General features: G+C 47.9%; 1 protein-coding gene across 2 annotated transcripts in view; it reads right to left on the bottom strand.

Annotated features, from left to right (window-relative positions):
* The window catches only part of LOC138528623 (serine/threonine-protein phosphatase 2A 65 kDa regulatory subunit A alpha isoform), a 1423294-nt gene that overhangs the window by 99489 nt on the left and 1296829 nt on the right, over nucleotides 1–26976 (bottom strand). The window contains exon 15 of one of the 2 annotated variants that reach the window (XM_069640434.1): nucleotides 183–384. The exons of the other annotated variant lie outside the window; for it this stretch is intronic. Within the exon in view, the coding sequence (XP_069496535.1) occupies nucleotides 314–384 (71 nt within the window). The 3' untranslated portion in view covers nucleotides 183–313. Of the gene's footprint in view, nucleotides 1–182; nucleotides 385–26976 lie in introns of those variants that run through there. 2 annotated transcript variants of the gene reach the window in all.

The following is a 26976-nucleotide window of genomic DNA, read 5'->3' as shown; positions in this document are numbered from 1 at the left end:
GATTTGGGCAACATCGTTTTTTTAGACTCACGTATCATCATTCTACTGCCCCTGCTGATTGCAGGTAATGTGATGTGGGCAGTGGGAGCTTGCTGAATATTTAATGCTAGACAACATTATTTAACTACCTGTTCTGTGAAGTGAGTCCCTTTATCACAATTTATGCACACAAATACTCAAACTCTTGGCACGAAATCCTTTATTGATGTAAAGTACTGTGGGTGTGCCAGAATCAATGTGCTTGTCACAATAGTAATGTATCCAACAAAGTACTGTTTTTAGCCAATTGCTATATTTATTCCAAATGTCAATCCTATTGGTGAACCAATACAGATCTCTTGCCCTTGCCAACACGTGCTTTGACCGTTGTCGTCTTTTTAAAGGCTGTATTGCAGGGTGAACATCACGTAGGAAATAGATTCAAAACAGTAAATGATAACCAAGTAATTCAAACCCGTGCAAACATTATTGTCCAAAACAACATAATCCACCAAGAAGAGAATTGGAGAAGGGGAAAAAAGAGGGGGAGGGGGGTGAGAAAATTGGAAAGACAAAATTAGTGCTAATGGTTTAAAACTGGTCCAGTGTTAATAAAAGTGTTACAATTCATCGCTAGGCCTTAGCTTGGCATTCAACAACTCCTCTCACAACGTCATATAACATTTTCATAAGCATAGCTACTGATATCAAAATTAGTTCAAATGCAGAGTTAGTCACACTTATTTAAGTAAATTGTCACTTGATAAGTACATTGTTGCTTGGAAACTCTAAAGATATTCGTTACACATTTGCTCCATAATTAATATATCATTATTAACGTGTCTGATAAATACGTGTATGCGGACCAGTCCGCACCAGCCAGGTACCACAGCTAGGTATCACGGATTGGTGATAAGTTTACTCCTAAACTCTTAATCACCATGTGGCGAACTGAAACCTGAGTACCCATGGTTTGATAGCTATCCATTGAAATATTTCCAAACGTTGTTTCTTCAATTGGATTCACTACAGAAATAGGGATAAGTGCTACTTGGGCAAATGCCGCTTTGTCTGGAAAAAAAGTCCCAAAAATAACTCAACATCTACAAAATGTTCCAGGATTTTAACAAAGTTACTCACTGTAGTGACTACCTTACTCCTAGTCTCCTTTCCTCCATACTTTTGGGACATTCCATCCTGTGGGACCGGAGCACTTTTGTAAAAAAGCATCAAATTGAAAAATGTGTCCTCTTTTTACGCAGGGTACCGCACGCGGCCGTAACCACCTTGGTTCCGCCCCGCGCTTCGCCCTTCAGTCCATTTCTATCGCCAGGTCTGACACCATTTAAAAAATAATAGAGGCTACTTATTAGAGGGGACGGCGGGCGGGCATATGGAGGAAAGGGGACTATGGACTAGGAGTAAGTGTTACGCACACCTGGTATCCACAGGGGCGCCACACGATACTGGATGGAGGTTTAAGTGCTATCCCGGACCCCTTTCTGCTTGGTTATGTACCAGACGTTGCGTAGCGCCTTAGTTTTTTGTGCGTTGAACTCTCCATCCTGCGTCTCTGTGCAGGGGCGCATGGTTGGTGCATGCATTCTGTGGACCTAGTTGCTTCACTCCGTTTTCTCTGTCTTCTCAGCGTCTTGCTCCACTACGCTGTTCCTTAACAATGTCTCTTTTTGTTTTCACAGGGATGGTTGCGATATCGGAGTTGCCGCGCCTATGGCGAAGACCACGGTGAGTTATTGATGCGCGGATCGCTGCGTTGTTTATTGGTGTTAATTGCTAACCTGTGTTCTCTTCTCTTTGTACAGGTTGCGGTGATGTTCCGGAGTGATGAGCGATCGAAGCGCTGCTTGCCCAGGTAAGTGCTTTGTTAATGCTGACCTTCTTCCTTCTCCCCTGCAGGTTGCGGTGAAACCCAGGATGGGTGAGGTAAGAGAAGCGCGGGGTGCTGCCAGGACTCGCTGCTTGCCCAGGTAAGAATTGGTATTAATGCTGTCCTTGTTTCTTTACCTTTGCAGGTTGCGGCAAACTCCAGAGATGGGCGAGGTAAGCGAAGCGCAGGATGGATTCAAGGCCGGTTACTTCACAGGTAAGTGTTCTTGCTCGCTAATGGTGTTCCTGTTCTTCCAGATTATTAATGGAATCCAGATCTAGGGCTTCAGGATCAGGCTGCCAGAGAAGCAGATGAGCAAGAGCTGGACACGGTGAGCGTTAGGCTGCAGGAGTGCAGAATAACGCAAGGCGTGTTCTGCTGTTTGGTTGTAGTTTAAATAGCCCAGGTAAAATAGTTCCAGACCACGTAGTTCCAGGCCCAGCCACATCCAAAACACTAGACTGCATGGCTTGGTTCTAAAGAACTGAGCTGCGTTATAGGCCTCCATGTTGGATTAAGGTCCAAAACTGGTATTACTTTATTCCTGTTAATGAGCCTGGCGCTGAAGGTGCCAGGACTGACTCCATGTATGTTTCTGATGGAGTTTTAAGGCCCTTGGGGCCAGTGTGAAGGGCTTTAGCCCCACTGCTGCCAGGGGGCTGCTATACCGGAGGGGGTCAGGGGCATGGATCGTGACAGTAAGGTAGTCACTACGTTGAGTAACTTTGTTATACTCCTATGTCCCGTCCCCTTTCCTCCATACTTTTGGGAGATTACCAAGCACCCCTCACAGGAAAACCGATGGATGGAACTCCTTTACTGAAAGAGGTTTTTAAGAACCACCTGCCCGAACTGAGCATCGGCTCTGGAGCTCAGGTCTAACAGTAATGCTTACAAAAAGATGACGGGGAATGTGGCTGCTCTGGCAATGGTTTCTCAGGGAACATTTCTGGAAGGCAACGGCAGCTGCCTTGCCTCGCACCAGATGGGCATGAATTCCCTTTGGGCGCTCAAGGCCCTGAACAATATACGCTTCTGAAATACAGGAAGCAATCCATCGGGAGATATTCGCTTTCGAGGCCGGCTTTCCTTTCGGATCTCCGAAGGTCACAAAAAGCTGGGAAGAGCTCCTAAGTTTAGATGTTATGTCCAAATAAAACTTTAGATCTCGTCTGACATCCAAATTATGCAATAGCCTCTCGCCATCTGAGGCCGGGTCTCGAAAGAAAACGGGTAAGGAAAAAGACTGGTTCAGATGAAAATCGGATACTACCTTTGGAATGAAAGAAAGATTAGTCCGGAGGACAACCTTATCCTTGTGAAAAGTGAGGAATAGATGTTCTACAGACAAGGCCTGAAGCTCGCTTACACGCCTTGCCTAAGTCAACGCAAACGGAAAAGCCATTTTCCACGAAAGGAACTTCAAGTCCACCATAGCCATGGCCTCAAAAGGTTTATGGCATAAGGCGGTGAGGACCACATTCAATTCCTACTTTGGATGCGGGTTGCGCACCGGTGGATAAAGATGCAATAGACCTGTAAAGTGTCTTTTAATTACAGGGTTTGTCAATGAAAAAGAGCAAGAGTCTGTGGACAAATAAGTCCTACAAGAAGCCTGAAGCTGCCAGATGAGAAACGAATGACAGGACTGTGCCGATGGTAGCTTCTCTGGTGTCCAGCTGCTTAGCTAAACACCAGTGACAGAACCGGAGCCATTTGCTCCTATACTGAGACCTTGTTGAAGGTTTTCTAGCCGCCTGGATAATACACATATTATCTGCGGACAAGTTGAAACTTTCTAAAGATTTGAACTCAGGCACCAGGCCGCCAAGCTGAATAATTTTGGGGAGGGGTGCCACATCTGCTGATCACTCTGGTGAAGCAGGTCGGGAATCAGCGGAAGCCTGATCGGCGAGCAGACTGACAGATGTTGAAGCTCTGAAAACCAGAATCTGGCTGGCCACCAAGGAGCTATGAACAGGAGAGTGCAATTATTCGTGTTCCTGAGCTTGCATAGTGCCCAGTGAATCAGAGGAAGAGGCGGGAAGGCGTAGGCCCTCATATTGTGCCACGGAATCTCGAGAGCATCCCGCAGGGAAGAAGCTCCGAGCCCGTTCCTGGAAGCATAAAGAGGAAGTTTCCTGTTTGATGACGTCACAAAGAGGTCTACTTCTGGAGTGCCCCAATGGTGAAAAAGGTCGGAGAGGATCTCCGTGTTTAGTTCCCACTCGTAGCTGACCACCACTCGTCGGCTGGGAGAGTCTGCAGTCACATTCAGTTGGCCCGGAATGTGCACCGCCAGCAGCCAAACATTGTGCTGAATGGCCCATTGCCAAATTTGCATTGCATGGCTAGATCTACAAGTTGGTACCCCCCTGCTTGTTAATGTAAACATGGATACCGCATTGTCTGTGCGGATGCAGACAACCTTGTTCACAATCACTGGCTTGAAAGCTTTGAGCGCCAGGAAAATCGCCATAAGCTCCAGATCATTTATGTGAAATTGCCTGTCCTGTGGCGACCACAGGTCGAACACCTGAAGATGATCCAACGTCGCACCCCACCCTATAAGGGAGGTGTCTGTCGGCTGAGCTCATGGAGTGAAGGTGTGCCTTAGTGGAGCTCCTGTCCAGATCCTTCTATTGATCCTTGAAAACCATAGTTTTCTATGATTTTGTGTCCTACAAACATTATCTGGCAGCAGAGGAACTGTTTCTGCACATAGCGGGTGAAGAGACTGGGAAAATCGGAGTCTGTTTCACACCGAAGAACAAGTTACTTACCAACTGTAACGTTCTTTCGACTGGATGTTCCTCCGACGTATTCTTCATCTTAGTTATAATCTGCCAGCTTGCTGCTTCTTCAGAAAATAATTTCGCCAGAGGGCGCTGTGCTCGACGCCACGTAGCTTTATTCCCTCGAGGGCCGCCATCGAGTATCGACATCATCCGTCCTATAAAGGGCTCGAGCCGCGCCCGTTGGTCTCAGTTCTGTTTTTTCGGTGTTAATGGTCGCATCAGTTGTATCAGGCATCGAAGGATGTCAGGCTCTTAAGGAAGTACAAGTGCAAAAAGCGTAAAGACTGTACAGAGGGGTAGGTTGGGAGGGTTGATGAGGAATATGTGGGAGGAACATCCAGTCGAAAGAACGTTACAGTTGGTAAGTAACTTGTTCTTTGAATGGATTGTGTCCTCCCACGTATTCCTCATCTTAGATAGACTCCCACAGCAGTAGTAGTTTGGAGGAGGGAGTACCAGAGTTTTTAATTATGTACTGAATGAAGGACAGCTTTTTGCAAAAAGGCCTCCTTGGTAAGAAGTGGAGTCTAAACAATAATGTTTTACAAAGGTGTGAATGGATAACCAGGTGGCAGCTGCACAAATGTCCTGCACAGGAACACCCCTCTGAAGAGCCGTGGAAGTTGCTATGCCCCTGGTTGAATGAACCCTTAATCCATCTGGAGGCTCTTTCCCAGCCAACCTTTAACATTCAGATATTGCTAGGATTATCCATCTGGATAAGGTTTGTTTGGACACCCCAAGGCCCAATTTGTGTCCAGTGTAACCGACAAATAACTGATCATTTTGTCTAAACCTTTCGAGTCTAGAGATATAGAAGCTGAGAGCCCTTTTAGGGTCTGGCCTGTGGACCCTTTCCTCCTCTTTACTAGCGTGCTGAAGTTAAAGCCACTAGTAAAACAGTTTTAAAAGTTAGGAGCCTTAAAGGGTAAGAATGTAAAGGCTCAAAAGGGGCACACATAAGAAATTTTAAAACTAAATTTAAGTGCCAAATGGGAACCTGAAAAGGTGTAGGAGGGAACACATTTGCTAACCATTTAAGAAATTGGACAACTAAAGGAATCATAAAATATGAAACTTCTTCTGAGGAGCGCTTGAAGATAGACAGCGCTGCTGAATATCCTTTAATAGTACCAACTTGGAGTCCCGAGTTGGCCAAATGTAAAAGAAAGGAAAGCACCATGGGAGTGCTACATTGAAAAAGATCCACATTCTTAACCCTGAACCAGTTGCTCAATTTCGTCCGATGACACCGGTACAAGGATTTTGTTGCTGGCCTTCTAGCCGAAAGCAAAATTTCCATAACGTCGTCTGGAAGGTCTCAATCCTTATATCTCAGCCTCTCAGAAGCCAAGCGTGAAGACTGAGAGCTTTGACTTCTGGATGGAGAACTTGACCTTCCTTTTGCGAGAGGAGATCCTCTTTGTGAAAGAGATATTGGAGGGAAATTTGACATGTCCAGAAGGTCCGGGTACCACGTTCTCCTGGCCCAATCTAGGGCAATTAGGATCATGGTTTTCCTGAACTTTCTCAACCAACCTCCTCCTGATTACAGTTCGCACTTTCGGTTTGTACCGGTCACGAACAGATCCACTAGAGGGCTTCCTCAAAGGGCGAAGATCTCTTGAAGGACTTTCTGAGCTAGTCCCCATTTGTGGGAGACTGTGCTCTGCCTGCTCAGAGCATCTGCTGCCGTGTTTTTCTCTCCAGCTAGGTGAATCGCCGATAGAGAGATTCCTTCTTGTATTACCCAGAACCAGAACTGCATTGCTTCTCTGCACAGTGGGAGTGATCCTACGCCTCCTCTTGTGTTGAGGTAATACATGGCCACTGTGTTGTCCGTCATTATTAGGACATTGTTTCCCTGTACAGAGGGCAGGAAGGCCTTCAGCGCTAGTCTGATTGCCCTCAGCTCCAAAAGTATGATGTGTATTTTGGACTCTGATGGAGACCAACGACCGCTGATTGTCAGATCGTTGGTGTGGGCTCCCCACCACGTGAGTGAGGCATCCGTCACTACCGTTATCTCCGGTCATGTTTGCCAAAATTGTTCCCCCTTGAGGATATTTTCTTTGCAAGCCCACCATAGAAGATCTTAAGCTACTTTGGCCGAGACTTGCAGATGATCTGGCATCTCCCCCAAAAACTGGGACCATTGAGTCCTGAGGGCCCATTGAAGGGATCTCATCCTCAGTCGAGCCTCTGGTACCAGAAAAATGCAGGATGCCATGAGGCATAGTAACCTTAGAAAGTCAAAAGCCGGTAGATGTTGGGCATTTTGAAACCTTGTTACCATCTGCAGAATGTGGCGAGCTCTCTCCTCGGGAATCGAGGCTTTGCCTGAGGTAGTATCCAGGACTGCTCCGATGAATTGGAGTCTTTGGCTTGGAATCATTTGTGACTTATTGTAATTGAGGGAGAAGCCCAGTCTGTGTAAGAAATGGCAGGTCATGGTTAAGTGTTCCTGGGCTCGTTCTAGTGAACTCACCCTGATTAGCCAATCGTCCAGGTAAGGGTAGACATGAATCCCTCCTCTCCTGAGACTTGCTGCCACTACAGCCTTCAGCTTGGTGAAAACACTCGTGCGGAGGTCAGCCCAAATGGCAGAACTCGAAACTGATAGTGAGATCCACCAATTGAAAACCTCAGGTACTTTCTGTGCTTGAGATGGATTGGCACATGAAAGTAAGCATCCTGAAGGTCCAATGAAACCAGCCAGGCCTGAAGCTGAAGGGCCTGAAGGATTTGAGAAAGAGTGACCATCTTGAACTTGTCCTTCCTGAGGAACTTGTTCAAGTTTCTTAAATCCAAGATGGGTCTCAACCCTCCATCTTTTTTGGGGATGAGAAAATAAGGGGATTACCAACCCTTCTTCCTCTGCGCTAGAGGTACATGTTCTATTGCACCTTTCTCTAGCAGGGTTAAAATCTCCTGCACAAGGAGCGGGTCTGGAATTTTTACAGAATTGGCTCCCGGTGGATGATCTTGAGGTCTTTGATGAAAAGGAAGGTAGTAACCATGGGTCACTATCTCTAGTGCCCAGGCATCTGATGTAATGCCCCGCCATTCGTCCAGATACCGAGTGATTCTGCCTCCTACCAGGGTTTTATGGGTTATGACCTCAAAGTGGCTTTGCAGCAGCTGCAGCAGTGGCTGAGGAGGTAGTAGCCGCTGCTGTGGCTGATCTAGCAACTCTCCCTTTTCCACCACGAAAGGGTTTTCTCTGTTGGCCTCTCTGACTGGCCTGCCCCCTCCCTTTTCCAAAGGAGGAATAGAAGCGAAAAGGGTGACTCTTCCAGGAAGATGAGGCTGCGTAAGATTGTTGTTGAGGCTGTTTTATAGCGGCGCTGAGTGATTTTACTGCCACTTTCGAGGTCTGCAGCTTCTCCAAGCTCTCGTCCGCCTTGTGGGCGAACAGCCTCAAGCCGTCAAAGGGCATACTTAGTAACCTGGACTGTACATCAGATGCAAAACCAGATTTTCTCAGCCAAGCAAATCTGTGTAAAACCGTGCTAGCCGCCATTGAACCTGCTCACACTATCAGCAGTGTCCAGTCCTGACTTGAGGCACTCCTCATAGCCTCCTTTTCATCTTTTACTATCGCCAGGAAACCATCCCGTTCCTCACCTTCCGGGATGTGTTCAGCCACTGCATTCAAGCAGTCCCACAGGGTGTAAGCAAATCTAGCTAATGTACAAGTCACATTAGTAGATTTAAGGGCGATACTGCCGAAGTGAACACGTTCCTTGCCCAAGCATCAATCTTTTTATCATCCCTGTCAGGGGGCATGGAGGGATAAGCGGATTGCTTATTTGCAGTTGCAGCTTGAATCACCAAACTCTCAGGTGAAAGATGCTTCGATAGATACGCTGGATCTGAAGGAGAAAGTCTATACTTTCCCACAAACTTTTTATTTACAGCTGGTAAAGATTCTGGGATGTCCCAATTTGGCATAACTCTCTTTTGTATAGCTTTGTGGAAAGGAAGGATCGGGTCCTTCTGAGGTCCTTCATCAATAATATCTGTCATATCATCTTGGTCATAACTCGGAGACACTGTCTTCCATCCCATGAAGTCGATGACTCTTCCCATGAGATTCCCATACCCAGATTCTGCATGGTCAGTAGGGTCTGGTCTTTCAAATTCTACCTCAGGTGAGGTATTTAGGCCACTGGCCTAAAGTAGGCAGTCATAAAGTTCGGCCATCTTGATACTTGGGTCTATTAATTCTTCAGGAACTTCTCTTGTCCCAAATTTAACAACAGCTGATGTAATTTCTTCATCAGAGGATTGTTCTTCAAAAATAGCAGACATAGGTTAAAAAAGTCCTGCCTGGGCTGAGGATGGAAGATTTTTTCTGGTAAAGGTGGCAACATTGACCTAGGTTTAGCCGTAAATGTCGTTTTGGGTATCGGTATTAAAGATTTCCCTGACGAAGGCGCAGATGGAATAGATGCTGGCTTTGATATGCTCGAAGGATTCCTCAATGTCATTGAGGAAGGCTTCGATGTCGTCGAGAGAGGCTTCGACAATGTGGTCGAAGGTATCAATGCCATCTTTGGCTTCGACGTAGTTGTTGAAGGATGTGTTGAGTCAATGCCTGACTTCGATGACGAGGATGCCCTTTTGTCCTCTGTTAACCTCGATTTGTGCACCGAAGGTTTTTCTCCCTCCACTTTTTGTTGGATTTTGCTTGTACAGTTTTAGATTTCCCTCTGTCACTCTTGGAGTGGACAGGGGCATACTCTTTACATGATTTTTTTGAGGGGGTCGGGCCCCCGCATTCTCAAAAATCTTTAACATTGAAGCCCTAAAGGCCTCCCATTTCTTTAGGGAATCATGCTTAGAAGGACATGAAATGAACCTTCTGTCAGGCGAGGAGGAAGAAGATTTGTGACATCGCTTCTTCGATTTTTTAGATGAAGAGGAGGAAGATTTCCTCGAGCGACTCTTCGACCTCAACCGCCTCGACTCGTGATGTGATTTTCTACTTGACTCTCCCGAGTCTTTTAGTCTTTTTGCAGACTTAAAAGACTCCTCTCCCACCGCTAGCTTACCTTGGCGTTCCTTAAGAGCCTTATTAAGAGCTTGACACGAACCACACTCGTCGACCCGATGGTCAGGGCTGAGGCACCAAAGGCAATTGCGGTGATGATCCGTAATGGACATCTTCCTTCCGCACTTTAGACACTTTTTAAAACCCGCCTTGGGTGTGGTAGGAGTTGAAGATTAAGACATTTTCAAAGAAAAAACTGACGCGTCGTTTCGAAACATGAAGCAGAAGCTCGGAAAAACGGAACTGAGACCAACGGGCGCGGCTCGAGCCCTTTATACGACGGACGTCGACACTCGATGGCGGCCCTCGAGGGAATAAAGCTACGCGGCCTCGAGCACAGCGCCCTCTGGTGAAAATTGTTTCCGAAGAAGCAGCAAGCTGGCAGATTATATCTAAGATGAGGAATACGTGGGAGGACACAATCCATTCGAGCGAGGCTGCTGAAGATGGACCCCTGGGCACGCAAGATGGCAGTCTGAGGTGCGGTTCGGAACGTTGTGGGGAAGGGGCGGGCCTGAAACGAAGGTGCCCCGGCAGACGCTGCGGGGGGACAGCAATGCTTCCCTGAACTGCCATCCCTGGCCTGCCCGCTCACTATTGTGAGCGAGTGAATCGTGGCGTGAAGAGCACCAAACACGTCAGTAAAGAGCCCCGAGACCGGTGTAGTGGCGAAGACTGGCTGAGGGAGCCCCTAACGAGGATGCTTGCTGGGCGGGCAGCGGGACCGGGGTTCCTTTGCGGGCGAGAAGACAACTGTAGCGCTCACAGCCCCGACGTGCCCCCAGTGCTCCATGGAGTGGCTGCTGCACACAGACGGCAACAACGAGGGAAAAGATTGGAATAAACTCGACTGTGCTGGAGGTGGCACCGGGGCTCAGATCAGCGGCGTGTACTGGTCATAATGCCTGGAAGCAAGCAACTTCCTACAGGCACATAGCCTACGTATCTCGGGACAGCTGTGTGGTGGCCCACAACAGCAGAACGCAGGACTACATTGGCAGCCAACAGAGGACTGCACACCATGATCCTGGCCTGAACCGGTGAGTGCAAGCAACAGTGAGTAACTGCTGTGGCCCACGCTGTGACCCCCACGGCTTGGGCCCACAGCGCACGGTGCAGTAAGACACTGAGTTATACTTGGGGGCACCCATGGGCTAGCAGATCCGGCCCAGATCCCCTGCAGGACCTGTCGAGGTAGGTGGCACCCTGCCTGCATCGCGACTTGCCATCCCCCATTAATGCACAAGGAGAATACGCTCGGGGCAGGGGGGTGCCACTTGCTTGACGGCGGCAGGAAAGCTACAGCACGTGGGAAAGAGCTTGAAGGAGCTGTGTCCGTGTCGCACACCCCTCATATAAAGTGACCTGGAAGCTCAGTCAGAGCCCTAGGACCAACAGCAAATAAACTACTGACACTCCACTGTTTGAGGGTTCACTGGACCCCTTAACAATAAACCAGCAGGGTACCTGCACCTGACCCTGGCCCTACGAGCCCAGCTAATGCACCCAGCAGTCGAGTAGCTAGTGATGGCACTACATTGGCAGTTCGCTACCAACAGCGCCTACAACACCGCAACGGAGGATGGGCCTTGCTTGATGCCCATTCCACCCCTGCAGGAGACAGAGAGAGGGCAGGAGCCCTTCTCACCCTGCATCTGCCCCCCAGGGTCCATCCGACCGGGAGGCCCCTCTGCAACACGAGGCTCGTGATCGTCTGGACTGAGGACCCACTCCAGTGGATCTGCCTCGGAACGCTGCGGTAAGCCCTGGAGCAGCTTTTGTTCCGCCCCGCATTCCCGGCTACAGCTGATGCTGCTGCATCCACACGATCAGCTGTGAATCGTGCCTGATCGCCGCGCCTGGTTCCAATATGGCGGGCGCATCGCGGCCTCAAACCGAGGCTCGCATTGGTTGCTGAGCAACCTTTCACCACATCTTCGACGCGCTTCCGCCGGCAGGCGGAAGGAAGCCGGCCATTCGGAAAAGGCCAGGGAAAAAGGCCTTGTTTGCCGTTGTTCGCCGGTGGCCGCCTAGACCGCCATTAGAGGTACTTGTTCTTTTACCCTCTTATGCATTGTGCATCTCACAGACAGCTATGCTCAATCATCGGACAATTCCACAGTGCTTGCACACTATAGCCCTGCATAAGACTAATAACAAGAGTATATGGAAATGCCGCTCTATCTACATGTGCTTTACATATATTTCAGGCCATTTGCTCACTTGGACGTTCTATTATAGCCTAATCTGCCCTCTAGGTACTATGCCAGAGTGCCCATACATCTACATACGGTGCTCTAGCCATCCCCTGACAACACTGAATCCGCATACTTTGTACCATCGTGCCACTGCATTGTACCTTATGGTCACCCAGTGACCACTGTACTATCATATTGTGCCTTATGGTCGCCTAGAGACTACTGTACTATCTTATTGTGCCTTATGGTCGCCTAGAGACCACTGTACTATCATATATCGCCTTATGGTCGCCACTGCATTATTTGCGTTGTGCCTTATGGTCGCCCAGAGACCACTGTACTATTGTGTTGTGCCTCATGGTCGCCTAGAGACCACTCCTTTATTGCGTTGTGCCTTATGGCCCCCTAGAGACCTTTGTACTATTGTGCTGCGTCTTACGGTCGTGCAGAGACTATCGTATCTCCCTAGCTCAACCACTAGTAACAGTATGTACTCCTTCCCGCCTAACCTAGCTCACCTAGCACCGCTCATCAACCTGACAGCTACACTTATCATTATCTACATGACCATGCCTACAGCTCTGCCCACTGAGGGTTCAGGAGCCCACATACAACCTACTTCCAAACCCTGCTTCCTAGCACAGAGGAACCTTAGACTCTGGGCGAGACTACCCAAAATATTCAAACCCATTACCAAATATAACATCAACCTGGAACACCTTCGACCCAAACCTCTCCAACCCTTAGTAGCCACCGCACCTCTAAAACACCAACCCGTCTATAAAATCAATACACCTATGGCCAACCTCCCCTTCACAGTGCAGCCAGAACCTGAATTAAAAGCTGCTTTAATCAATGCCAGATCATTAATCGCCCATGCTACTGACATAGCAGATGTCATACGAGATAATGACCTTGACTTCATTGCCATTACAGAATCTTGGCTCCACAAGGCAGCAGGTCCGGCTCTCACTCTGGCAGTCCCAGAAAACTATACCATTCTCAGAGCAGACAGACCAGACACGCATGGTGGAGGAATAGCGATCATCGCCAAATCTGATCTCTCCATGAGAATCATTTCCACACCCTTCCCTAAATCCTGTGAGATTCTCGCTATCAAACTACCTACAGCTAACTCTCAAACCTTAAATATCTACCTCCTTTATAGACCCCCTGGCCCCATCAGCACCTTCACTGAAGATATCACCACTGTTATCTCTGAGAAGCTAAAAAATTCCTCCCAAACACTAGTGCTGGGAGACTTCAATTTAGGCTTCAACGATATCAACGACAACCATGCTACTACTGTAGCCAATACTCTGTCAGTACTAGGTTTCACGCAAATCGTGAATACTTCTACACACTCTAAGGGAAGAATTATCGACTGGATTGCCAGTCACAACTGTAACCCTGTTATAACAGCCATTACCCCCCAAATATGGTCAGACCATCACCTTATCTCCTTTACCCTTAACACTAAAAGACCTATAGTCTCAACACCTACGCTAGCCACACCCACCCTCACCAGAAACAAGAAAAATATTACAGCAGATAATATTCTGCCCCACATCCTACCTAAACTTAATTCCCTTCTGGACCACACTGACCCAGACACCCTAGTGGACGAATATAATAAGGCCATGTCCCTTGCTCTTGACAGAATTGCTCCGCTTAAACTCAGGAACAGCAAACCAAAAAAGCATCTGAACTCCTGGTTTACACCCCACCTAAAAAACTTAAGACTACAGAAGAGAAAATGCGAAACAGCTTGGAACCGGCATCCTACCGCTGAAAATAAAACTAACCTAATAAACATCTCTTCGCAATACAAAAAAGACATTATCCTGGCCAAACAAGAAACCTATAATAATAGGATCACCCAAGCTAACTCTAGTATGAAGGAGCTATTCTCCATCCTAAAAGAATTGGAAAATCCCATCGCAGTACAAGATGATTCCATTAAAGACAAAACTTGGTGTACAGACATACAACTGGCACTAACCAAAATTGGCCAATCTCCAAACCAAAATTGCCTTAAAGAAAGCCTCATTACCTACCCAACCCCCGCTAAATGCAACCTCCACCCCTAAACCCACAGAATCTTCCCAATTCCGCTTCTCCAAGGTTTCAGTAATTCAGATAGAGAAGACCATTCTGACTCTTAAACCTTCCAACTGCAAAGGTGACCAATGCCCCGCACAACTGATCAAGGACGCGGCTAGGGATCTAGCCCCCTTCATCACAAAACTTATTAATGCCTCCTTCACTACGGGCACCATCCCTCGCAATCTAAAGGAATCTTGGGTTCTCCCCCTTCTAAAAAAACAAACATTAGATCCCAATATTCCCACAAACTACAGACCCATCACCACAGTTCCCTTCTTACTAAAAATATTAGATAAGGTAGCGTACACTCAAATCCAGAACTTCCTTGAGATGAACCATCTCCTTGGCACCCGCCAATCCGGTTTCCGGCCGCATCACGGCACAGAGACTGCCCTTATTGACCTAAAGGCCCAAATAGACTCACTCAGAGACGAGGGCAAATTAGCTCTCCTTCTCCTTCTGGACCTCTCAGCAGCCTTTGATTTGGTGGACCACATAGTCTTATGTAATCACTTGGACTCGGCGGCCCACTTCTCAGGGGAGGCTATAGCCTGGATCCAGTAATTTCTCAGTGACAGGACCATGAGGGTGTTCTCCCCCGCAGCAGCAGCAGACCCTATTCCAATCACTTGTGGAGTGCCCCAGGGATCCTGTGTCTCGCCGACACTCTATAACATCTTCACAAAGCCACTCTTCGACGATCTTGATAATCTGGGTATCACCTATACCAAGTATGCAGATGATACCCAGATTCTCTTACCACTTACCGGGGATTACGCTGAGGATCTGGCTTTGGTGAACAGAGTCTACAGCATTGTTCAGGCATGGATGGCCAACCACGGTCTATGCCTGAACGATGACAAAACGGAGCTCATCATCCTGGGCACGGCAGCCCGCATCTCCAAACTTAACCAAAAATACACAGCCTTTGTCATTGATGGCAACATGATCAAGGTTGCCAGAGATGTAAAAACCTTAGGTTTTTACCTTGATGCGACACTATCGTTCACCAAACAGGTGAACTCACTGGCCTCATCCACAGCCTATACATGCAAGCTACTACGAGCTGGGAAACAATTCCTTTCAGATGACATTTGTCTTATCCTAGCTAGAGCCCTCATTTTATCAAAATTAGATTATTGTAACGCCCTTTACATAGGGACTACCAAACAAATCATCAATAGAATCCAAGTGCTCCAAAACAACGCACTCAGAGCGGCCCTAAGTATCCCCAGAAGTGCACACATTTCAGAAATAAGACGTAATCACAAATGGCTCTCCACCCATGAAAAAATCAACCTCAAAGCTGCTTCCCTTACCCATAAATGCCTAAATAATAAAGCCCCCCGATACCTGTCAGAACGCCTCAACAGGAAATATCCCACCAGACTCACAAGGACAGTCAGCCCTAACTGCCTCCAAGTGCCTAGATTTAAATTAGTCACTATTGGAGGTACCAGCTTCCCAGTCAAGGCACCGCAATTATGGAACGCCCTACCTCATGCACTTAGATCTGACCAAACTTTCAGCAATTTCAGAAAGAACACTATAAAATGGCTCACTGAAAATGCGACATAAATGTCTCTCCACCCCTCGCTTGTCCAATTGCACCTCACTTGATACGTAATGACATGCCATATTGCCCGCTTTGACTTGCTATACTGTCTGACACTACAGATTTGACTGTTTAGCTGCTGATTGTGCACTCTATCTGCACTTGCACTTGTCCTACCTTGTAAATGTAAGAAATGTCTACCATGCCTGCCGTGGAACCTGTAACTTGTAACGTCTGTAACTAAGCTGTAAATTTCCTTGTTCTTTTGCGCCCTGCTACCCCAGGGTCCGGTGCGCACAATAAATAAATAAACAAACAAACAAACAAGGTGGCGTAACACTGCTCTGGGGACGTGACAGAGAACTTTGGGGTGACGCTCTGCATATTGCCCTGGCCAACCCCTGCATCCCTGTTAGGGAGAATTCTCTGTTTAGGCTGAATTTCCCTCCCTAGTGAGTCCCCCAGCAGCTTTGCTGGATTTCTGGGGTTTAATTTTTTCTCCTGCCAAGAGTGAGACTCTTTTACCCTCACTCTTGGACATGTTGAACTGTGTTATCTTGGACAAACCTTGTGTTGAATGGGCTATGGGGTCTTTTACTCCATAGGGCCCCATGTATTTTTGTGATGTGGGTTACACAGCACCCTCTGTGCCGTGACCCAGGGGTGTCCTAGGGACTCCCCAACATAGACTCCATACCCTGGGACTGACTACTGTCTCCCAGGGCATGTAAAGTCACCAAAGACTTTGCTAGTCTTGAATCCTGAACAGAACCAGTACAAACCATCATATTGTGGACGTACTGGCTGGGGCAATTCGATTGCCCCAGGGTCTGTTAGTCGAGGGGGCACGTCTCCGTCCCCCCTGATCGAGTTTTGGCTGGTGGCAGTGGAAACTACGTTTTATATTCAACCGCGAATATTTTCCTATGGGATTTCCCATTGTTTTAGGCTAACACATTTAATTATTTATTTACGGTAGCCTTAAACATACCACCGGTTTATATATTTATTTTTATAACTCCGGTTGGGACTTTTTGCCAAAACTTGATTCTAAAATGGCGTTGGTGTTCGCCTCTGTAACTCTGACCCAAAGTGGAGCCCTTTGTTCCACTTTTGGCGGGCTTCTCCACAGAAGCCCTCCAAAGTGGTGCCCCTCTGTCTGGGGTACTTAGGAGGGGTGGAGGGGGGTTTAGGCACCCTGGACTGAGTTACCTAGGTAACTCAAGTCGCACTCCGTCCTGATTGGCCCAAGTGGTGAGCCGGCCGGCTCACCACTTAGCATGTTTGAGTGACAGCTAGGCTGGGTGAATGGGGGTTTGCTGCATAAAAGCAGGGCTTTGGGGACTGGGACTTCAGAAGTCGCCACAGGACCAAGAATCCGACGAGGGAAGAGCTGAGCCGACCTGCTTCGACGACACCACCCGGTGGAGCCCTGCTGAACCGTCTCACCACTTTTCCCGACGACCGAGGAGAACTCTTAACGGAGTGGCTCCTTCCCTTGACTGGTGGGGACAACCAGTTTTCGCCTTCTTTTCGCTTCCCGAGGTATCTCGTGGCCGCCTTGCCAGTGCCAAGCACCCCGGCAACCGGAACCCCACCACTTTTACCTCAAACCACGAAAGTCGGTACAACCCTTTACCCGGAGGACTCCGCGGCTGGTTTCTTCCCGGGCAGTGCAACGACCTTCTTCTTCTGCTCTTCAGCGAGAACTTCTTCTCCCCTGACCGACGTCGAGCCTTGCTGCCACTGCCTGGAACAACTGCCACCGCTGGAGGATCCTTTCCACTTAAGGTACCGTGTTCCGCCTGGCTTCCCTTGCCACCGACTGTACGGGGTAGATTTAGCCCCCGGCTTTCGAACCTGGGAGTGCCTGGGACACCCTGGCTAAACTTTCTAAGCCACTCTAAACTCTTTTTAACTCTTTGCAAGACTTTGAATCCTTAACAACAGTGTGATCTTGGGCACATTTTCGCTCCGACTACTCTAAGAGTGGGCCCTGCCTAGTGACTTTTGCTCACCTGTGACTTTGTGCTTCTGTGAGTCTATTGCAAGTGTTCTGGACCTTAGAGTGGTGTGTTTAACCCAGTCCTGTTTCTTTTTACCCCTTTCTTGAACCTACTAGAGTGTCATCTAACGTTAAGCGCTCACCTCTGTTTTAATTATGTGGTGTTAACTTAGAGTTGTCTAGATAGGAGTAAGGGTTGGAACTGCTTGCATTATAACTGTGTTTGAAGTGTTTTTACTATATTTTGCTAGAGTGTTTTTATCTTATGTGTATTTTAAAATAAATAACTATATACTTTTGAAACCAAGCTCTGGTCAGTGTTTGCTTGTGCTATTGTGTCTGAGTACATATTGTGTATACTTTGCATACTGCCTAACTCTTCTTGAGAGAAGTCTGACTGCTCAGCCACAGCTACCAGGTAAATCTGGGTGGTACAGACTGCTACCAAAGGGGTTTACTGCTCTACCTGTAGTCTTAAATCTTTTGCAGTGTTCCCCAAGGGAACTGCACAGGTTTCTGCCTAACACTGGTGTACAGCGGTGGGATTTGTATTGAGTATACATTTTATTGTGCTTTAGATACCTTAGTGCAACTAACCACAAAGCTTAGCACTGAAAAAGTAAAACCTCTAACATGTCAGTTATAGAAAGCTATAGTCAAGAGTCCCTTGCAGCCAAAACTGCTGATTGTTTAAGAGTGCTCTGTAAACATAAGGATCTCCTGACTAAGGGCAAGAAAATGGAGCTGATTGAAAGATTGTTAGCTAACCAAAGTCTGGGTGATGGTTCAGAGGAACCTACCACTCCAGCCACTGTAGATGACAGTATTGAAGTTAACATGGAGCAAAATGTTGATGATTCTGAGGAAGAGTCAGAAGAGGAGGGTGAGGCTGTTGTAACTGTCCCCCCTAGGCCTCTGCCTGCTCTACCTGCTGTACCTACTGGACCTTTACCAGGTCCCACATTTAGTCCTCAGTACTTTGAACTGGAGAAAATGAAACTAGAATTGGAGTATAAGAAACTTAATGCTCAAACTGACAAAGAACTAAGGCTAAGGGAAATGGAGCTCAAGTATGACTTAGAAATGAAGAAATTATCTGTTGAGAATGTTTCTCTCTCTGGCTCCTCTAGAAGTTCCAGTCCTAAAAGACCCCGGATGCCTAAAGAATTGGTTGGTATGTATGAGCCTAAGTTGGATGTGTTGGATTGGTTGTCTCTGTTTGAATATAATCATGGGCTCCAGAACATCACAGGAAATGACTTACTCACCTGGTTGTTCTCTAGGCTTCCCCCTGTTGCAACTGATGTGGTAATGGAGATGGAGGAGGAGGATAGGAAGGACTATGAATGTGTGAAACTAGCTTTGATAGCTAGGTTTGGGAAGACCCCTTCCCAGTATCTTAAGAGGTTTAGGAACCTCAAAAAGCATGATGGTACCCCTTGGGCTACCTGGGTGAGTGAATGTTTGAAAAACTTAGAGGGATGGATTAAGGGTTACAAGGTGAACACTTATGAAGGTATGAAGAATTTGTTTATGTTGGAGACTATTTATGATGCCTGCTCTCCTGAGCTCAGACAACACTTGGCTGATTCCAGGGAATTGGATTCCCGGAGGCTAGCTAAGGCTGCTGACTTGTGGGTTGCCAACAGGGCCACTCACAAGGATTCTGGGGTAACTCAGAAGAAGGATGGGGAGAAACAGTCTAAAAAGGACTCCAAAGAGAATTCTAATACTACAAATTCCAAAGAGGGCCCCAAACAAAACTATAAGGGTAAGCCCCAAGGGAAACCAAATCAGGCTAGTGTACCTTCTGGTCCCAGACCAGAAGGAGGTCAGAACAAGCCTCCATTCCAGCGAGCCTTTGGCTCATGCTTTGTTTGTAAGGCTACTGACCATGTGAAAGGAGATCCCAGATGTAAGGGTAAACCTTCAGGGGTCCAGCTTGCCTCCTTAGCCTTCGCTCCAGAAGAGGAAGTACAAATGGCAAGTGGAAACTTTCTATTACTAGCTGATGAACCCACTGGAGTCTCAGCTAGTGTTTCTTTAGTCTCTCTGGGGTTGTGGGAACAACAGAATTTAGATGTCTATAACTCTATCCCAGATAATACTAAAGAGTATTATAAGGACAGTGTCCAGGTGAATGGTCAGGAGACTCCTGCCATTAGGGACACTGGAGCCAGCATAACTGTGGTGGATGAATCATTTTTCAAGGCAGAGGATGTTGCTAAGGCACCCAAATGCCTCACCAAGTTAGCTGGTGGGCCTGTGCAGATGTGTCCCCAGTTACCAGTTCTCATCCAATGTAATGATATGGCTGTAAAAATACCTGTCAGTGTACAATGTGAAGTGCCAGGTAGGGTTCTGTTGGGTAATGACCTCAAAGCTCTTGGAGTTGTATCTCATACCCCCAGACCTCCTAGCAAAAGGTTCCAGGAACTCACAAAACCTGCAAGGGAGAAAACCCTGAGAGGGTTATCTCAGGAGATGATGACAGAAATCACTCCTCTCCCACTGGAGCAACTTACTGCAGTAACTACCAGATCAGGAGCAAAGGGGCAACCCAAGACTCCTAGGAAAAAGCCAGCAGCAAGCACTCCAGTGCTTCCAACAAGGACTTCCCCTAGGTTGTCCAAAGTTACACCTGTAACTCCACCTCCAGCTGAGGCTGAGAGGGAGGTACAACCCTGTGTGGTTGAGCTAGACTCTGAGGAAGAGCTAGAAGGAGGCCCCAACCTTATTGGAGATTTGGACCCTGAGGACCATCCTGAGCTGCAGTCGTTACTGGCAGAAGGTGGGCCTAGCAGGGCAGCTTTTCGTAAGGGGCAAAGAGAATGTCCAACTCTGGAAGGTCTCCGCCACCAGGCAGCTTCTCAAGCTGATGGGCAAGAGCCTGGGAAGTATAGGTTGCACTGGGAAGATGGCCTCTTCTACAGTGAACCCACTGAGTCTGAACCTGGAGACTACAAACGCCTTGTAGTCCCACAAGAGAACAGACAACAGTTCTTACAACTAGCCCATGAGATACCTTTGGCTGGTCACTTGAGTTTCAAGAAGACCAAGGAAAGGCTCTCACTCTACTTTTATTGGCCAAAGATGGGGGCTGAAGTAGATAGATATTGTAAGAGCTGCCATACCTGCCAGACTTCTGGTAAGGTTGGTTCCAAGAATGTGGCACCTTTAGTGCCTCTCCCAGTTGTGGGAGTCCCATTTGAGAGGGTAGGGATTGACATTGTTGATCCCCTTGATCCTCCAACCTCCTCAGGCAACAGGTTTATCCTTGTTGTAGTAGACCATGCTACTAGGTACCCTGAGGCAATTCCTATGAGGACTGTTACAGCTCCGGCTGTGGCTAAGGCCCTCCTTGGTATTTTTACCAGGGTTGGGTTTCCTAAGGAGGTAATCTCTGACAGGGGGTCAAACTTTATGTCCCACTACATGAAAGCCATGTGGAAAACCTGTGGAGTTACCTACAAGTTCTCAACCGCATACCACCCTCAGACAAACGGGTTGGTTGAAAGGTTTAACAGAACCATGAAGAGCATGATAGGTGCTTTAGAAGAACCCCTTAAGAAAAAGTGGGACCTTCTACTGCCATGCCTTCTCTTTGCTTATAGAGAAGTCCCTCAGGAGGGAGTAGGTTATTCTCCCTTTGAGCTTCTCTATGGCCATCCAGTCAGAGGTCCATTGGCCCTGATTAAGGAGGGATTGGAAGGTGCTCCTCCCCTCAAGCCAGTCAGAGTGACTGACTATGTGATAGGTCTCCGGAGGAGAATGTCACACATGATGGCAGAAGCAAGTGACAACTTGAAAGCTGGTCAAGCCCTGGTCAAACATTGGCACGACCAGAAGGCTAACATGGTTGAGTTTACTCAAGACCAGCTAGTTCTAGTTATGCTCCCAACAAGGCAGAGGGCCTTGCAAGACAAATGGATGGGACCCTTCAAGGTTGTGGGAAAACTTGGAGAGGTCAACTATCTGGTGGATCTGGGCAGACCCAGGGAAGCTCCTAGAGTCTTCCACACCAACCGACTAAAAGCATACATCTCCAGACCTGATGTAGGAGCCTTGCTTCTAGCTTCAGCTGCAGAGGAAGAAGAGAGTGAATCTCTCCCTGATCTCCTCAGAGGTGTGCCTTTAGATGAGAAAGTTGAAGGAGTCAACCTCTCTTCAGACCTGACACCTGAGCAACAAGAGGAGTGCAAATCTATGTTAAATCAGTTTGCCTCCCTGTTCTCACTGTCACCAGGCTTGACCCCTTGGGGCCAGCATGAGATACTCACTGGTGACTGTCTGCCAGTCAAAAGCAGAGGATACAGAATGTCAGAACATATCAGAGCCCACATCAAAGGAGAGGTCAAGAAGATGCTTGATCTCGGGGTAATAGAGCCCTCTACTAGTCCATGGTCTAGCCCAGTTGTGTTAGTACCAAAGGCAGGATCCAAAGATTTGAGATTCTGTGTGGACTATAGAGCTCTAAATGCAGTCACCAAGACTGATGCCCACCCTTTGCCCAGGACAGATGAGTTGGTGGATAAACTTGGTGCAGCCAAGTACCTCAGCACGTTTGACCTGACGTCAGGCTATTGGCAAATAGCCCTGACAGACCATGCCAAGGAGAAAACTGCATTTTCAACCCCAGTTGGCTTGTACCAGTTTAAGGTCATGCCTTTTGGACTAAAAAATGCACCTGCCACATTCCAAAGGATGGTGAACCAAGTTCTGGCTGGGATGGAAGATTTCTGCATGGCATACTTGGATGACATTGCAGTCTTCAGCCACTCCTGGGAAGAACATATGAACCACCTAGGACATGTGTTGCAGGCTCTGGAACAGGCCCATTTGACAATCAAAGCCAGTAAGTGCCAGATTGGTCAAAGTAAAGTGGTCTACCTTGGACATGAGGTAGGAGGTGGAGAAATAAGGCCTTTGCCCAGCAAGATTGAAGCTGTGCAAAATTGGACAACACCAACTACTCAAACCCAAGTGAGAGCTTTTCTAGGCCTCACTGGATATTACAGGAATTTCATTGAGAACTATGGGACCATAGCTTCTCCACTGAATGTAATCTCCTCTCCCAAATTCCCTAAAAAGGTAAAATGGAATGAGGAGTGCAAGCAGGCCTTTGAAAAACTGAAGAGAGCTCTTTGCCAAGCTCCAGTATTGAGAGCTCCTGACTACCACCAGCCTTTCATTGTACAAACTGATGCTTCCAATGTAGGTATAGGTGCAGTTCTAAGCCAACTGGATGAGAAGGGTAGGGAGCACCCCATTTGCTTCATCAGTAGGAAACTGAAGGATCCTGAGACAAGGTGGGCAACTATCGAAAGAGAATGCTTTGCTATTGTGTGGGCACTGAAGAAGTTTAGGCCATACTTGTATGGTTCTACTTTTGTTATTCAGACTGACCACCAACCCTTGAGATGGTTAATGCAAATGAAAGGGGAAAATCCAAAACTATTGAGATGGTCAATCTGCCTGCAAGGGTTTGATTTCACCATTGAGCACAGGTCAGGGTGTCACCATCAAAATGCTGATGGACTCTCTAGGATGTATATCATCGACTAGAGGTATGAGGTTCATCCAGGAGTGGATTAAATCCTCCTGTCCCTTAGTCTGGGGGGGGCGAGTGTTAGGGAGAATTCTCTGTTTAGGCTGAATTTCCCTCCCTAGTGAGTCCCCCAGCAGCTTTGCTGGATTTCTGGGGTTTAATTTTTTCTCCTGCCAAGAGTGAGACTCTTTTACCCTCACTCTTGGACATGTTGAACTGTGTTATCTTGGACAAACCTTGTGTTGAATGGGCTATGGGGTCTTTTACTCCATAGGGCCCCATGTATTTTTGTGATGTGGGTTACACAGCACCCTCTGTGCCGTGACCCAGGGGTGTCCTAGGGACTCCCCAACATAGACTCCATACCCTGGGACTGACTACTGTCTCCCAGGGCATGTAAAGTCACCAAAGACTTTGCTAGTCTTGAATCCTGAACAGAACCAGTACAAACCATCATATTGTGGACGTACTGGCTGGGGCAATTCGATTGCCCCAGGGTCTGTTAGTCGAGGGGGCACGTCTCCGTCCCCCCTGATCGAGTTTTGGCTGGTGGCAGTGGAAACTACGTTTTATATTCAACCGCGAATATTTTCCTATGGGATTTCCCATTGTTTTAGGCTAACACATTTAATTATTTATTTACGGTAGCCTTAAACATACCACCGGTTTATATATTTATTTTTATAACTCCGGTTGGGACTTTTTGCCAAAACTTGATTCTAAAATGGCGTTGGTGTTCGCCTCTGTAACTCTGACCCAAAGTGGAGCCCTTTGTTCCACTTTTGGCGGGCTTCTCCACAGAAGCCCTCCAAAGTGGTGCCCCTCTGTCTGGGGTACTTAGGAGGGGTGGAGGGGGGTTTAGGCACCCTGGACTGAGTTACCTAGGTAACTCAAGTCGCACTCCGTCCTGATTGGCCCAAGTGGTGAGCCGGCCGGCTCACCACTTAGCATGTTTGAGTGACAGCTAGGCTGGGTGAATGGGGGTTTGCTGCATAAAAGCGGGGCTTTGGGGACTGGGACTTCAGAAGTCGCCACAGGACCAAGAATCCGACGAGGGAAGAGCTGAGCCGACCTGCTTCGACGACACCACCCGGTGGAGCCCTGCTGAACCGTCTCACCACTTTTCCCGACGACCGAGGAGAACTCTTAACGGAGTGGCTCCTTCCCTTGACTGGTGGGGACAACCAGTTTTCGCCTTCTTTTCGCTTCCCGAGGTATCTCGTGGCCGCCTTGCCAGTGCCAAGCACCCCGGCAACCGGAACCCCACCACTTTTACCTCAAACCACGAAAGTCGGTACAACCCTTTACCCGGAGGACTCCGCGGCTGGTTTCTTCCCGGGCAGTGCAACGACCTTCTTCTTCTGCTCTTCAGCGAGAACTTCTTCTCCCCTGACCGACGTCGAGCCTTGCTGCCACTGCCTGGAACAACTGCCACCGCTGGAGGATCCTTTCCACTTAAGGTACCGTGTTCCGCCTGGCTTCCCTTGCCACCGACTGTACGGGGTAGATTTAGCCCCCGGCTTTCGAACCTGGGAGTGCCTGGGACACCCTGGCTAAACTTTCTAAGCCACTCTAAACTCTTTTTAACTCTTTGCAAGACTTTGAATCCTTAACAACAGTGTGATCTTGGGCACATTTTCGCTCTGACTACTCTAAGAGTGGGCCCTGCCTAGTGACTTTTGCTCACCTGTGACTTTGTGCTTCTGTGAGTCTATTGCAAGTGTTCTGGACCTTAGAGTGGTGTGTTTAACCCAGTCCTGTTTCTTTTTACCCCTTTCTTGAACCTACTAGAGTGTCATCTAACGTTAAGCGCTCACCTCTGTTTTAATTATGTGGTGTTAACTTAGAGTTGTCTAGATAGGAGTAAGGGTTGGAACTGCTTGCATTATAACTGTGTTTGAAGTGTTTTTACTATATTTTGCTAGAGTGTTTTTATCTTATGTGTATTTTAAAATAAATAACTATATACTTTTGAAACCAAGCTCTGGTCAGTGTTTGCTTGTGCTATTGTGTCTGAGTACATATTGTGTATACTTTGCATACTGCCTAACTCTTCTTGAGAGAAGTCTGACTGCTCAGCCACAGCTACCAGGTAAATCTGGGTGGTACAGACTGCTACCAAAGGGGTTTACTGCTCTACCTGTAGTCTTAAATCTTTTGCAGTGTTCCCCAAGGGAACTGCACAGGTTTCTGCCTAACAATCCCCCACTGGCTGGCGGTGTGACCTTGTGACTTGCATCTCTTAGCTGCTTACTGTGGGTGCCATGTGTCCAGCACTGCTTGGCCCCACTGTGCACGACATGCCCTCATCTAAAAAAAAAAAGAGTAGCCCCACTATAATGGAGTCCTTTGCAGCAACCAGGCCGCGAGATCAGCCGTCAAGTACCAAAGAGGCCCATACAGATCAGGCTGACCTAGAGCCACCCAATAAAGACAAACAAGTGCTGGAGGCAATTGCAGGTCTACGTTCCTTTATAAACACAAAAATAGAGGAAGTTAAAGCAGACATGCAGCTGATGCGCCAGGATATGCGCAACCTCACTGAATGGGTAACTGCCACGGAAGCTGGACAAAAGAAAGCTTTGGATTCGCTGAAAGATATGCAGGCCATGGTACATGAAATGGAGAGGCGCAACAAAGCCCTAGAGGAAAGGGCTGAAGACGGAGAGGGTAGATCTACGCAGAACAATGTACGCATTTTAGGAGTGCCTGAGGGAATGGAGGGATCCAATCCCACGAACTCTGTAGAAACCTTACTGCAACAAGAAGTTGGTTCTGGCTTCCTCTCACAGGGCTTTGCGGTGGATCGGGCTCATAGATCCTTACAAAAAAAAAACACCACCCGGATCGCACCCTCAGCCGATGCTGGCCAGGATCCTTAATGTTCAAGACAGGGAAATCATACTACGCCGTTCACGCGAGGGCGGGGAGATAAGGAGGGACAACGCCAAAATAGCCATATACCCAGACTATACACCAGCAGTCGAGAGAGCGAGAAACTCCTTCATTACGGTCAAGGCCCGACTCCGGCAGCTGAATCTCAAGTATATGTTAATGTACCCGTCCCGGCTCAAAGTGTTAGATAAAGGGAAAGCTGTTTTCTTGGAGACCCCAGCAGCTGCCACCATGTGGCTGGAACACAACAACATGGCAGTGGGCAAGTAAGAGGTGACATAATCAGAGCTGCAACAACTGAGTGCCTGACATTCAAGAATTAAGATGCCCCGCAGAATCTCGAAACAGACTACCACTAGGAACACAAGAACCCATTGTAACGAAGCATAGTTAGCACAACGGACGGGTAGCACACATGGGCGCTTGGCCAGAGCCAAAAGGAACACCCTGCGCGAAAGGACTAGTGTCAGCCTGTTGCTGACTGGACACGACCCGCAAGGGAAGACCCGGATGGGCCTAGAAAGTGCGGGGGCACCTGAGCGTTGTCTCTATGGAGCAGCTGCTGGGTGCAGTCGGTTAATTTGTTCGGTTTGTGTCAACTGTTGCTGTTTTACATTGTTCCAATGTCTTCAAGATGAGAAATGGTGGGTGAGAAAAGTCCAAGCTTATAACACACAGCGAGATGGGTGTACAGTGAGGTGGGGGAGTGGGGAACCCGGTCATGACTGTCAGGGGCAAGCAAGGGGGGGTAAGGGTACGAAACTTGGGTGTACTAAAGACAGACCATGGCAAAGCAACTTAAAATTTTGACGGGGAATGTGCGTGGGATGGGCTCTTTCTTGTGCAGAAATAGAATTAAATCCTACTTACATAGAAAAAAGGTGGACATAGCACTACTCCAAGAAACCCATCTCACGGCTGAGGCCATGGTCAAACATCTGGAATGCT

This window comes from Ambystoma mexicanum, chromosome 1q (genome assembly GCF_040938575.1).
Source record: "Ambystoma mexicanum isolate Mex_15411 chromosome 1q, UKY_AmexF1_1, whole genome shotgun sequence".
Classification (NCBI taxonomy): domain Eukaryota; kingdom Metazoa; phylum Chordata; class Amphibia; order Caudata; family Ambystomatidae; genus Ambystoma; species Ambystoma mexicanum.
The sequence above is the reverse complement of the archived record's forward strand: the minus strand, read 5'-3'. Positions and strand labels throughout refer to the sequence as shown.